This window comes from Schistocerca piceifrons, chromosome 3 (assembly GCF_021461385.2).
Source record: "Schistocerca piceifrons isolate TAMUIC-IGC-003096 chromosome 3, iqSchPice1.1, whole genome shotgun sequence".
NCBI classification, from domain to species: Eukaryota; Metazoa; Arthropoda; class Insecta; order Orthoptera; family Acrididae; genus Schistocerca; species Schistocerca piceifrons.
The window spans coordinates 286,716,676-286,732,150 of record NC_060140.1 but is presented as its reverse complement, the minus strand read 5'-3'; the positions used below and the strand labels follow the sequence as shown (position 1 = coordinate 286,732,150).

Here is a 15,475-nt window from a genome sequence, read left to right as displayed (position 1 = left end):
TTGGTAGGACACAGTCTGAGACATCAAGGGATCACCAATTTAGGAGGTCAGCGTGGAGGGTAAAAATCGTTGATGGAGACCAAGAGATGAATACACTAAGCAGATTCAGAAGGATGTAGGTTGCAGTAGGTACTGGAAGATGAAGAAGCTTGCACAGGATAGAGTAGCATGGAGAGCTGCATCAAACCAATCTCAGGACTGAAGACCACAACAACAACAAGAACAACATCTGAACATTTGAAGAACACATTTGACGTAATTCAATTTTTAATTTGTCTATTAGAAATGGTTCGTGAAAGCCTGCAATTGTAAAAGCAATGAGTTTGTTTACAAAATAACTTTCGCTGCTGCTAGGCGCAAATTTTTTATTTATTTCTTGTACGACGCATTCTGGACATTAATTCTCATTTTCAAGTGCATTTTTCGTGTATGATGGCACACGTTGAAAACATCATACATAAATGCTGTAATACACAAAAAAGGCACTTGAGAATGGTAATCATTTCCCGCAAAGCGTAGTGAAAGAGATGAATAACAAAACAAATTAAAACAAGAACGTGGCTGGCTGCAGCGGCGGAATACTCATGAATTCCAATAGTTATTTGTGAGTATTAAGGTTAGTGATAATCTAGCTCACTTAGTGCTGTTTCCGTGATTCTGTTTTATATCAGTTTCACTAACTTTGATTTGAATAACTGTGCCTATTTACGGTATGTTTGTCTCAGGGGGAGTTATGTTAACTGGACCGCAGTTTTTAAAACTGGTCTGCATTAAATTTCATGGGAATGCTGGATTAAAAGTTGTCTTTACAATGAGGTTGTCAAAGGCTCTGCATTATATTCAGTTATTGTGAAATCTGAACTAATTAACTCATTTGGAAAGTAATCATTTATCCTAACTTGTGAAGTTGACTACTCTGATTAGCAAAATCAGTAAAATTGCGTTAGAGTAACGTAATTTTATCTTCAAAACATTGTGAAAGTGGGTTGCAATAGCATTTAGTTGTTAGCCCTTGATACACCAAATATAACTGATTGAAGTTTTGAGTAAAATCAGTCTTAGCAAAGGCTGTGTTCATACAAATCAAAATTGATATAAATTACGTCTTCAAATCTTTGATGTAAGCCTTTAAAGGAAATTTTATAATAATATCAGCAGACATATTAGATCTTGAAGGAACTAGTCCAATAGCAGACGCAGAAGAAACAGACAGAATAGACTTGGAGCTGTAGTAGAACCCTTATTTCCTGGAACTAATCATTCATTCTCAGATGCTCAAAAGGCTGGTCTGTCACAGGTGAACACAGAAAATCTGCTTCTCCAAATGTTTCATCGTTGTTGCTAATAGTATGTTGGAATTTTTTAAATTAAAAAGGTCTGCAAATTAAAATAGTAAATAATTATAATGTGGTTAACTGCACCAGCCCACATAACCTAACTGACTTCATGTCCACTTAACCTAACCACACATTTTTTCTTTATAAACCACTAAAACAAGTGCTCAACTAGGCGTACTCAGAAACAAAAGAAACTGCTGTAAAGAGTTAACACTTACAATTGTTATGGTGTATTTGGCATCTACAAACTCTTGTTGAAGTAACAAGCAATAAATGAAATGGGTAGGAAAAAAAAGTCTGACCTTAGCAAAGAAACAGAACCACTCAAAACAGTTTCTTATTGCTTGCCAACTGCCTAAATTGTTAGACCTAATGAATTTTTTGACTCATTTAGTGGAGGACTCGGAAAACAACTTACGCTAGAATTGCAAAGCAAAAACCAGTTGACCTGACCTGTCCATTTAACCTAACTCTCCCCTACTATGTTTCAATGCATTTCCATCTAGTTTTCTTGCAGGCTTTAATGTTCAGCTGAAGACTATGGTAATCACTGTTCCAGTTCTTTACCATTGCACAAATGCTAATGAGTAGAACTGCTAAAGTGCTTTGTGTAGCATGTGCAGACTTGTTCAAACTTTCAGAAATTGTCAATAAGTTATTACAGTTTAAGTTAAAAAGTAATAGATATTGTGTGATAAACTTACAGGGCTAAGACCACTGGACAAAATTTTGTGACCACACACACACACACACACACACACACACACACACACACACACACACACATACACGTATATACAGGGTGTTTGAGGAAGAAAGGTCAATATTTTAAATAGTGATAGTACAAGTAACTCTGAACAAAAGCTGTTATATGAACATGGGTCGGCAAATAATTCATTAGGGAGGTATAGGTATTGAAAGGAACTTTAATTCTGCAAAATTGATGGGCACAACATGAACGTATACGCAATACCGGTACAGCTGAAACGTAACGTGATTTTCTTGCAAACAATGCACAGGTACATGCCATGTTTACGCTGTGCAACCTACCACGTATTATGGTCATGTGACGTATATAGTACAATCATCCGTTGCTTGCGCAGCTGTGCCGTGTAAGCCGCATTGTGTAGTGTACTGGTAACGGATCTGTTAGCTGTGTAGTGTATGTTGTTAACTGTATTCGCACTTGCACTGCTAAAAATGTCATATGTCTACAGTAATGAGGAATACGCATATATAGTGTATATTTATGGCTTCTGCAATGGTAGTGCTACCGCTGCAAGAGAAGAATACCACAGGCACTTTCTGACTCGACGATTACCTGATCTCACAAGGGGAGGCCGCCAATTGTGAAATTCAGATTCGATTCATACTGCGCATAATAAAAGCTCATGGCCAGAGGTGTAATGTGGCAAAGTACCAAGATGCACTTCTCAGCCGTTGTCGAGAAAATCGACAGTTAAAAGAAACCGTTGCCATGAAATACTCTACGATTAATAATTTTCTACAGCGTCGTGGCGCAGCGGTAAGCGCTCGGGTTCGTAATCCGAAGGTCGCCGGATCGAATCTCGCGCCATACAACATCTTTTTATTATTACTTTATTGTAATTCAAATATATATATATATATATATATATATATATATATATATATATATATATATTGTCTTCATAATGTTAACCACGTATAGTTAACGGAAGACGTAGAAACGATATTCCGAAACGAATACGTATAGCGGACGTTCGAATTAGAATAGAAACCCCACTAACACAAATTTTCTGTGGCAGGTATGAAATATAAACTCCGTTACTCGCTCGTTACACTTGAAGGACAGATGTTGAATGGGCCGAAACGAGCCACCGCATAACAGCGTAGTTGCCTGCTAACTTCGAAAGAAGGTAGATGCGGTCCCTAGCGCAACTTATTACATCGTCGAAAATCAGTATATATATATATAAACTATTAATGAATTGCTTATGCATGTTGGTGAAGGCGGATCGCTCTCCAATTGTACCGCCTCCATTATTCCGTTTGTTTAACAGGTCTCACGTCCGCATTGATTTTCGACGATGTTATAAGTTGCGCTAGGGACCGCATCTACCTTCTTTCGAAGTTAGCAGGCAACTACGCTGCTATGCGGCGGCTCGTTTCGGCCCATTCAACATCTGTCCTTCAAGTGTGTGTGTGTGTGTGTGTGTGTGTGTGTGTGTGTGTGTGTGTATACACACATTTGAATTACAAAAAACAAATACAAAAAAAAAGTTGCATGGCGCGGGATTCGATCCGGCGATCTTCGGATTACGAACCCGAGCGCTTACCGCTGCGCCACGACGCTTTAGAAAATTATTAATCGTAGAGAGTACTTCACAGCAACGGTTCATTTTAACTGTCGATTTTCTCGACAACGGCTGAGAAGTGCATCTTGGTGCTTTTCCACATTACACCTCTGGCCATGAGCTTTTATTATGCGCAGTATGAATTGAATCTGAATTTCACAATTGGCGGCCTCCCCTTGTCAGAGTGTTTACCAAAGTGTGTATCACTTTGCGTGCGACTGGCTCTCTTCCAAGTAGACATTTTTCGTCTGAGCATGCATGTCAACAAACTTTGCAAGAACAGGAAGAAATTATCGCAAGTGTTGAGCGAAGACCCGGTACAAGCATACAAAGAATGTCCCTGCATGTGAATGTCCCACGGATACATGCGTGCCGCGTGGGGAACGTTACTTGGCGGAAAATCCGTATCCATTTTCCATACAGTGTGTCCAAAATCTCCACGTTGGCAATTCCCAACGACTTCAATTCTGTCACTGGGTAATTGGGAATAGTCATTTACTTCCATACATACTATTCACTGACGAAGCCCAGTTTTCACGACATGGAATAAACAACACACGCGATAATCATTGATGGTCACGGGAAAATACACACACTTCAGTGGGTAGCAATTTCCAAGTTCATTTTGCCATAAATGTTTGGTGCGGCACGATTGGTAACGTTTTGATTTTTTGGAAAATTCATTAGTGGAACTATTGGAAGACGTTACTTTAGCCAAGCGAACTGGAATGTACTTTCAGCATGACGGTGCCCCTCCTCGTTAACGATTGAGGTACCATCTCTAACTGCACCGGCCCTAATCGCTGGATTGGCCATGGCAGTGCTAACTGGCCTGCAAGATCGCCTGACCTTACACCTGTAGATTTCTGTTTATAGGGTTGGATGAAACAGAGGTGCAAAAAGTGAAAGTAAATACATGAGATGAACTGCTTCGTCGCATCATGGACGCTGCTGAAATAGGCCTAATTAGGAACCAACCACAGACAGTTGAACAAGCAACACATGTTATCGTTAGAGCGCAAAAGTGCATTGATGTTCATGGTGGGATATTTGAACCTGTTCTGTGAACCCTACAACATCTGCACGATAAGTGTTAAAGCCGTTTGTAAAAGACGTCGTACGTCTTTTTCAACTGATTACATGTAACATGCGTGTTGTAATGCATTATGTACTAAATGAAAAGTAAATAATCATTATGTAAAAAATGTGTAACATAATTGGACTTCTCTGTAACATTGTTACGGTCCAGTTGTATTGCGTATACGTTCTCGTTGTGAACATCAATTTTGCAGAATTAAAGTTTCCTTCAATACCCATACCTCCCTAACGAAGCATTTACAGACCTATGTTCATATAACATTTTTTGTTCAGGATTACTTATACTGTCACTGTGTAAAATGTTGACCTTTCCTCCCCAAAGACCCTGTATATACACTGCAAAGGAGTACACTACACAATAATAATTGTAACACACCATTTGCGAAATCCTCATCTATATTGTGTTTAGTGGTGGAAACTGGAAGGATACTCAGGGGAGAGAATAAGCATACTGGTGTATTTGAATTGGTTAATCATTAAAACATACATGAAAATTTTATTGAAATGCATTAAAAGTGCTAGGCAAACGTACTGTAAAGGCACAATGGTTGAAGATAAAATTAATGATGTAAACACCATTGCAAAAACAGCAGTAAGTGAGCTAGATTATCACAAACCTCAATCCAAACAAATTTTGCAATCATGCTATTTTTCTTAGTAGCCAACTTCATTTGGTGTATGTTATATCAAGAAATGATATTCAGGCCATTGTTCTTAACTGTGTGAAGCAGACAGTCTGTTGTCAATATTGGAACAGAACATGTAAATACCTTTCTGTGTTGAAAGAACAGCATGGTGGAAGATAAAGAATCACCAACTCATGACTTGAGAAGTGTTAACACTTTTAACAACTCCTTGGATACAGAGGGCCCATGTCTTGTCCCCAACACTTAGGAGAGCTGTAGGCTAATCCTGGATCCTGCTTATCAGCAAAATTCAGGAACAATATTTAAACACTTGGGCCTTTCAGCCAGTCAACCTTGGGAGCAGAATGCAAACATTCTCATTGGTCATTTCCTGCAGCTGTTAAAGCACTGTTCATTTTTAAGGCTGCTTCCTGCCACAACTTTTCTCAAATTTATTTCCAGCAGATGGCTGGGAATCACCTACCATCACCAGAAAGTCACCAACTCTCAAACGAGATAAGTAAGTCCCTGGCCACAGACCATTAGATCAGGTTGGAGCGAGTCCGACTGGATGCTGGCTCTTGTGTCCTTAATAGCCATAAGGATGGCCCCACAGCATGCCTGGAATGACATGTAATAGGGTCACCAAACCTTGAAAAGAAAAAAAAAAAAGTGTTTCCTCAGGATAGTGAAAGGTGTTTTCTGCAATGCTAAAACATTATGAATGTGGCAATGGCATGAGAATGGCAGCTAGTGAAGTATATCGGATAACATCCCAAGGCCAATAATAGCAATGGGTGGAAGTAGTGTTGAATACTTACCTCCAAAGATAAGTAGGTGTAGCTAAAAGAGGCTTTACAGTATATTTTCCAAGAGAGAATAATGTGAGTCTCTGATTTTCATGTTATACAGTGTACAACTTACATAATTTGTGAATGCAACTTAATTGATTTTTTACTATTGCATCATTTCCACAAGCAAACATACAAAAAAGGAATTTGCAGTTCGTTCAAGAAAGCTTCACTTATCTAGTTCAGCATTGGGAGAAGCGATACTGAGCGGGCAGTTGACCATGTCGAAAAATAGGTCTGTGAATTTAAAGAGGACATATTGAAACTTTTGTTTCATTTACCAAAGTATTTCCATGAGTTACATGCGGTGCTGAATAATATATTGCTTATACTTGGACCCTCAATTTCTTGGGAGTTCCTGTCAGAGTTTAATTTAATTTTTTGAGAATTGTTCCAAATTTAAAGTTTATTTAAAATCTGTTTGTTGGTCCATAGTATCCATAATAACCACATTAAGTATTTTGTAAGTGGAGTTAAATTAAATTCATTAAACAATTGTGAGATTTGTGGAACAATCATTAAACACCTTATTTTACTTTTATTATCATGCATAAATTTTACATATGATGAGTTCTTTTGACTTCTTGTTGGAAAGTTATTGACTAGACTGCTGTTGTGTACAGCCAGATTGTTTCTGCAGTGGACTACCTCCACTCCCAGGACATCAGCCACCGTGATGTCAAGTGTGAGAACATTCTACTCGCATCTAATGAGTGTGTAAAACTCACAGACTTTGGTTTCGCTCGGTGCTGCACAGATGAGAACAACCGACGAGTGCTCAGCCGAACCTTCTGTGGTAGTGCAGCATATGCAGCTCCAGAGATCCTGCAGGTGATACAAAATGCTAGTTGCATAAAATGTATGTTAGAAAGTTAGTAACTATAATTTTCACATGGTTGGAAATCTTGGGAAAGAAAACCAAATGATGCCGACTGCGAAATACTGATGAACAATTTAGTAATAAATAGTGGAAAGAATATAGGAAAGCACTCATTGTGTATCTGAGGCATTAAGCAGTCTGCCCAATCCCTGTCATTTCCAGTACTTTCACAATGCCTTATTCAGCATTAATACTTTCGAACAACGAATAAATATACACAAAGTTGCAGCAGTCAAGGAAGGAACAAAAAACAGCAGCATGGACAATTCAGTGTATGACAGTCATACAAAATTTAGACTTTACAGTAAAAACATAATAAGCTTGTCAAATGAGAAAGATGAGCATCTTAAGTTGTTACAGTAAATTAAAAAATCTAAATTTATTTCTACAGATGTGATATGAGTAATTGAACATCACTTGCAAGTTACAGAAATGGAATAGATTGACAAAGATAGATATAAAGTTGTTGGTATTACACCACTATAGGCATGATGAAAGGAAAGGTGAAATGATGATACATACAAAAGATAGAATTAAGCCCAGGCCATAGACCTAAATGAGTAGTGTACTGAACGGTTGTCTCAGATGTACACTTCAGTAATAACCTTGGAAAACATTTCTGCCATTGTACATACATCAATAGTAAATGTTTTAAACTTCATCAGGCAGCTGAAGATAACACTAACAAGACGTTGCACAGATTACTGGAAAGTCACTGTATATGCAGATTTTAACAGTAATTCATCTTGTATCAATCAAGGGCATGCAGAAGTGCTGATACCCAGTTTTAGTTCATATGGCCAAATGGCAACATTAAATCATTCAAATCAATAAGATTTAGCTAAGGAGGGGAAAAGTAGTTACTATTTAGTAGCATCTCAAATGCTTATCTATTCATAACATTCAGAGAGAATTTATAGAATGAACTATGGGAAATAATTTACCAAGAAATGAAAAGTAGTTGAAGCCCTGGAGGAGAATTTGATTCAGTTGCTCCAGTCCCAGGTGATAGTGAGTCATGAGGCAGGCTACCAGTCATGTAATTTACAAGCTAAGCTTCAACCACTGTGCTGCATTCTATGTGGGCATGATAAACAACAAGCTGTCTGTCTGCATGAACAGCTACCAACAAGCTGTGGCCAAGTTGGACTGACCAGTTGCTGAGCGTGCTGCCTAACACAACGTTCTTTATTTCAAATAATGCTTCACAGTGTGTGCCATCTGGATCCTTCCTATCAACAAGAGCTTTCCTGAATTCTGCAGGTGAGAACTCTCCCTGCAATATATCCTATGTTCCTCTAACTCTTTTGGCCTCAACCTTTGTTAGTCACTGTCCTTCACCCACATATCCCCTTCCCTGTTACCACTCCAGCACTACACAGCTTTCTGTTCCACCAATGCACTCACAGTCTTTTTACTTGTCTCCTTTACCACTCTCTCCTTTCCCCTCCCTCAATCCAATGTCCTGACAGCAACTGGCTGCCCTATCCTCACCCCATCTCATCCCTGTACACTCACCCTTACCCACTGTCCCTTGCCCTCCCTATCTCAGCCCTCTCCTTACCCCACCACTCAGTTTTCTTCTCCCATCATGCACTGCTGCTCACTGTGTGTCCTTGTCACTCACAGACAGTGGCCACTTGTTTAGCAGTCTTTTTGTTGTGCCTGTCTGCGACTCAGAACTTGCACTATATGGTGAGTAGCAAATCAAGTGTAGTCTTAGAAAGGTCAGCTAATAAAATGTTTGTGGACTTTAATCACTGGTTCCTAGCCAATTATTTGTCACTAAACCTTGAAAAAAAAAAAAAAAAAAAAAAGAAAGAAAACTACAAGCAGATCAGAACTTATAAAGGGTGTCCCATGAGTATATGCCTAACATACGATGACAAGCAGATAGAAGAAGTGGTCACTGTTCAATTCTTGGGATTACAGCTTGATAATAAATTCAACTGGAAGGAGCACACCACAGAACTGCTGAAGCGTCTTAACAAATCTGTATTTGCAATGCGAATTGTCAGACATAGGGGATATAAAAATGAAAAATCTGGTATACTATGCTTATTTTCATTCCATAGTGTCATATGGGATTATTTTTTGGGGCAATTCATCAAGCCAAGCTAAAGTTTTCCGGTCACAAAACTGTGCAGTAAGAGTTATATGCAGTGTGAACTCAACAACATCTTGCAGAAGCCTGTTTAGGGAACTAGGGATACTAACTACTGCTTCCCCATATATTTATGCCATAATGAAATTTGTCATTAAAAATATATTACTTTTTCAAACCAACAGCTCAATTCATGGAATCAATACCAGAAATAAGAACAATCTTCACAAGAATTTAAAGTCACTTAGTCTTATACAAAAAGGTGTGCATTATTCAGGAACACACATTTTCAATAACTTGCCAGCAACCATAAAAAGCCTAACAACCATTGAAATTCAGTTTAAGAGAAGCCTAAAGGATTTATTGTGGCCAACTCCTTCTAATACAATGATGAATTTCTCAGTAGAACCAACTGATATATATATATATAAAAACAAAGATGATGAGACTTACCAAACAAAAGCGCTGGCAGGTCGATAGACACACAAACAAACACAAACATACACACAAAATTCTAGCTTTCGCAACCAACGGTTGCTTCGTCAGGAAAGAGGGATGGAGAGGGAAAGACGAAAGGATGTGGGTTTTAAGGGAGGGGGTAAGGAGTCATTTCAATCCCGGTAGCGGAAAGACTTACCTTATGGGGAAAAAAGGATGGGTATACACTTGCACACACACACATATCCATCCGCACATACACAGACACAAGCAGACATTTGTAAAGGCAAAGAGTTTGGGCAGAGATGTCAGTCGAGGCGGAAGTAAAGAGGCAAAGATGTTGAAAGACAGGTGAGGTGTGAGTGGCGGCAACTTGATATTAGCGGAGGTTGAGGCCTGGCAGATAACGAGAAGAGAGGATATACTGAAGGGCAAGTTCCAATCTCCGGAGTTCTGACAGGTTGGTGTTAGTGGGAAGTATCCAGATAACCCGGACGGTGTAACACTGTGCCAAGATGTGCTGCCCGTGCACCAAGGCATGTTTAGCCACAGGGTGATCCTCATTACCAACAAACACTGTCTGCCTGTGTCCATTCATGCGAATGGACAGTTTGTTGCTGGTCATTCCCGCATAGAAAGCTTCACAGTGTAGGCAGGTTAGTTGGTAAATCACATGGCTGCTTTCACACGTGGCTCTGCCTTTGATCGTGTACACCTTCTGGGTTACAGGACTGGAGTAGGTGGTGGTGGGAGGGTGCATGGGACAGGTTTTACACCTGGGGCGGTTACAAGGGTAGGAGCCAGAGGGTAGGGAAGGTAGTTTTGGGGTTTCATAGGGATGAACTAAGAGGTTACGAAGGTTAAGTGGACGGCAGAAAGACACTCTCGGTGGAGTGGGGAGGATTTCATGAAGGATGGATCTCGTTTCAGGGCAGGATTTGAGGAAGTCGTATCCCTGCTGGAGAGCCACATTCAGAGTCTGATCCAGTCCCGGAAAGTATCCTGTCACAAGTGGGGCAGTTTTGTGGTTCTTCTGTAGGAGGTTCTGGGTTTGAAGGGATGAGGAAGTGGCTCTGGTTATTTGCTTCTGTACCAGGTCAGGAGGGTAGTTGCGTGATGCGAAAGCTGTTTTCAGGTTGTTGGTGTAATGGTTCAGAGATTCCAGACTGTAGCAGATTCGTTTGCCACGAAGACCTAGGCTGTAGGGAAGGGACCATTTGATGTGGAATAGGTGGCAGCTGTCATAATGGAGGTACTGTTGCTTGTTGGTGGGTTTGATGTGGACGGACGTGTGAAGCTGGCCATTGGACAGGTGGAGGTCAACGTCAAGGAAAGTGGCATGGGATTTGGAGTAGAACCAGGTGAATCTGATGGAACCAAAGGAGTTGAGGTTGGAGAGGAAATTCTGGAGTTCTTCTTCACTGTGAGTCCAGATCATGAAGATGTCATCAATAAATCTGTACCAAACTTTGGGTTGGCAGGCCTGGGTGACCAAGAAGGCTTCCTCTAAGCGACCCATGAATAGGTTGGCGTACGAGGGGGCCATCCTGGTACCCATGGCTGTTCCCTTTAATTGTTGATATGTCTGGCCTTCAAAAGTGAAGAAGTTGTGGGTCAGGATGAAGCTGGCTAAGGTAATGAGGAAAGAGGTTTTAGGTAGGGTGGCAGGTGATCGGCGTTAAAGGAAGTGCTCCATCGCAGCGAGGCCCTGGACGTGCGGAATATTTGTGTATAAAGAAGTGGCATCAATGGTTACAAGGATGGTTTCCGGGGGTAACAGACTGGGTAAGGATTCCAGGCGTTCGAGAAAGTGGTTGGTGTCTTTGATGAAGGATGGGAGACTGCATGTAATGGGTTGAAGGTGTTGATCTACGTAGGCAAAGCAGGGATACAACTTTCTCAAATCCTGCCCTGAAATGAGATCCGTCCTTCATTAAATCCTCCCCACTCCACCAATAGTGTCTTTCCGCCGTCCACCTAACCTTTGTAACCTCTTAGTTCATCCCTATGAAATCCCCAAACCACCTTCCCTAACCTCTGGCTCCTACCCTTGTAACCGCCCCAGGTGTAAAACCTGTCCCATGCACCCTCCCACCACCTCCTACTCCAGTCCTGTAGTCCGGAAGGTGTACACGATCAAAGGCAGAGCCACGTGTGAAAGCACCCAGTGATTTACCAACTAACCTGCCTACACTGTGAAGCTTTCTATGTGGGAATGACCAGCAACAAACTGTCCATTCGCATGAATGGACACAGGCAGACAGTGTTTGTTGGTAATGAGGATCACCCTGTGGCTAAACATGCCTTGGTGCACGGCCAGCACATCTTAGCACAGTGTTACACCGTCCGGGTTATCTGGACACTTCCCACTAACACCAACCTGTCAGAACTCCGGAGATTGGAACTTGCCCTTCAGTATATCCTCTCTTCTCGTTATCCGCCAGGCCTCAACCTCCGCTAATTTCAAGTTGCCGCCGCTCACAGCTCACCTGTCTTTCAACAACATCTTTGCCTCTTTACTTCCGCCTCGACTGACATCTCTGCCCAAACTCTTTGCCTTTACAAATGTCTGCTTGTGTCTGTGTATGTGTGGATGGATATGTGTGTGTGTGTGCGAGTGTATACCCATCTTTTTTTCCCCATAAGGTAAGTCTTTCCGCTCCCGGGATTGAAATGACTCCTTACCCCCTCCCTTAAAACCCACATCCTTTCGTCTTTCCCTCTCCCTCCCTCTTTCCTGACGAAGCAACCGTTGGTTGCGAAAGCTAGAATTTTGTGTGTATGTTTGTGTTTGTTTGTGTGTCTATCGACCTGCCAGCGCTTTTGTTTGGTAAGTCTCATCATCTTTGTTTTTAGATATAATTTTACCACGTGGAATGTTTCCATCTATTATATATATATATGCACTCCTGGAAATTGAAATAAGAACACCGTGAATTCATTGTCCCAGGAAGGGGAAACTTTATTGACACATTCCTGGGGTCAGATACATCACACTGACAGAACCACAGGCACATAGACACAGGCAACAGAGCATGCACAATGTCGGCACTAGTACAGTGTATATCCACCTTTCGCAGCAATGCAGGCTGCTATTCTCCCATGGAGACGATCGTAGAGATGCTGGATGTAGTCCTGTGGAACGGCTTGCCATGCCATTTCCACCTGGCGCCTCAGTTGGACCAGCGTTCGTGCTGGACGTGCAGACCGCGTGAGACGACGCTTCATCCAGTCCCAAACATGCTCAATGGGGGACAGATCCGGAGATCTTGCTGGCCAGGGTAGTTGACTTACACCTTCTAGAGCACGTTGGGTGGCACGGGATACATGCGGACGTGCATTGTCCTGTTGGAACAGCAAGTTCCCTTGCCGGTCTAGGAATGGTAAAACGATGGGTTCGATGACGGTTTGGATGTACCGTGCACTATTCAGTGTCCCCTCGACGATCACCAGTGGTGTACGGCCAGTGTAGGTGATCGCTCCCCACACCATGATGCCGGGTGTTGGCCCTGTGTGCCTCGGTCGTATGCAGTCCTGATTGTGGCGCTCACCTGCACGGCGCCAAACACGCATACGACCATCATTGGCACCAAGGCAGAAGCGACTCTCATCGCTGAAGACGACACGTCTCCATTCGTCCCTCCATTCACGCCTGTCGCGACACCACTGGAGGCGGGCTGCACGATGTTGGGGCGTGAGCGGAAGACGGCCTAACGGTGTGCGGGACCGTAGCCCAGCTTCATGGAGACGCTTGCGAATGGTCCTCGCCGATACCCCAGGAGCAACAGTGTCCCTAATTTGCTGGGAAGTGGCGGTGCGGTCCCCTACGGCACTGCGTAGGATCCTACGGTCTTGGCGTGCATCCGTGCGTCACTGCGGTCCGGTCTCAGGTCGACGGGCACATGCACCTTCCGCCGACCACTGGCGACAACATCGATGTACTGTGGAGACCTCACGCCCCACGTGTTGAGCAATTCGGCGGTACGTCCACCCGGCCTCCCGCATGCCCACTATACGCCCTCGCTCAAAGTCCGTCAACTGCACATACGGTTCACGTCCACGCTGTCGCGGCATGCTACCAGTGTTAAAGACTGCGATGGAGCTCCGTATGCCACGGCAAACTGGCTGACACTGACGGCGGCGGTGCACAAATGCTGCGCAGCTAGCGCCATTCGACGGCCAACACCGCGGTTCCTGGTGTGTCCGCTGTGCCGTGCGAGTGATCATTGCTTGTACAGCCCTCTCGCAGTGTCCGGAGCAAGTATGGTGGGTCTGACACACCGGTGTCAATGTGTTCTTTTTTCCATTTCCAGGAGTGTATATATATATATATATATATATATATATATATATATATATATATATATACTAACAAAGAGATAGAGGGGCTGGCCAGTACTTACCTCAGCTCAGTACAGCCGATAGATACACATAAAACAGAACTGAAAATTTACTGAAAATTCTGTTTTATGTGTATCTATCGGCTGTACTGAGCTGAGGTAAGTACTGGCCAGCCCCTCTATCTCTTTGTTAGTATTTGTTTCACATCTTATATGAGATTTTCCATTAATCATTTATATATATATATATATATATATATATATATATATATATATATATATATATATATATATATATATATATATATATGGTTATAATAGAGGGAAACATTCCACGTAGGAAAAATATATCTAAAAACAAAGATGATGCGACTTACCAAATGAAAGTGCTGGCAGGTCGACAGACACACAAACATACACACAAAATTCAAGCTTTCGTAACAAACTGTTGCCTCATCAGGAAAGAGGGAAGGAGAAGGAAAAGACGAAAGGATGTGGGTTTTAAGGGAGAAAGGGAGAGGGTAAGGAGTCATTCCAAACCCGGGAGCGGAAAGACTTCCCTTAGGGGGAAAAAGGGGACGGTTATACACTCGCACACACACACATATCCATCCACACATATACAGACAGAAGCAGACATCTACATGAGGTTGAAATGAAAATGAAAGATAAAAGGGGAGAGATAAGGGTGAACTAGAAAGTAATTGGAGATCTGGTATGAAAAAAGGCGAAAAAGTGTTGGTTAAGTTGATCCTGTGGTGAACTTGGGTTGGTAGACAGCGATGTGCATGAAGGTTAGGTGGTTGTGTTGCCGCTAAAACACGTTAAAGGACAGAGAAATTCGGGAAAATTTCGAAAAAAACGTGCAAATGTATTAAAAGGAGTGGTGTTGTGGTGAAAGATTACGAAAATGGGGCTAACAATTGTCTGACGAAGAAATAATGACGTTAAAACCTGTGGGGAGCGGCTAAAAATGATCAGTGATGTGCGAAAAACGGAAGTGGAAATAAAGTGAAAGTTATTAGAACTAGCCGAAACGGTTGTTTAATACGTGAAAGCAGCTGTTATTGAACTATAAACGGTGGATTTTATAGCAGCGGTAGTGTTGAAAGCGGAAATTAAAAATTTTTTTGGTTATGGTTTGGAAGCGGGTTACGTATTATTGAGTATATATAGGCGGGATAAAATTGTATTACGGTAAAAAGGGGAAGGTGAATACAAAGTGAGACTACTGGTAAAAACAGAAAGAGAAAATAAAGAGAAAATAAGACGACAGGAAAGATTTCGAAATGCAACAGCGACAATAACAAACGTAATTGTTGGGTTCAAATAAATGATATGGTTATAATAGAGGGAAACATTCCATGTAGGAAAAATATATCTAAAAACAAAGATGATGTGACTTACCAAATGAAAGTGCTGGCAGGTCGACAGACACACAAACAAACACACAAAATTCAAGCTT

At 41.8% G+C, this 15,475-nt stretch overlaps 1 protein-coding gene across 1 annotated transcript in view; it reads left to right on the top strand.

Moving 5' to 3' along the window:
* Positions 1-15,475, top strand: part of LOC124788593 (testis-specific serine/threonine-protein kinase 3-like) — a 60,089-nt gene that overhangs the window by 24,351 nt on the left and 20,263 nt on the right. Inside the window, exon 4 of the mRNA XM_047255863.1 lies at positions 6,872-7,079. Within this exon, the coding sequence (XP_047111819.1) occupies positions 6,872-7,079 (208 nt within the window). The remainder of the gene's footprint in view (positions 1-6,871; positions 7,080-15,475) is intronic.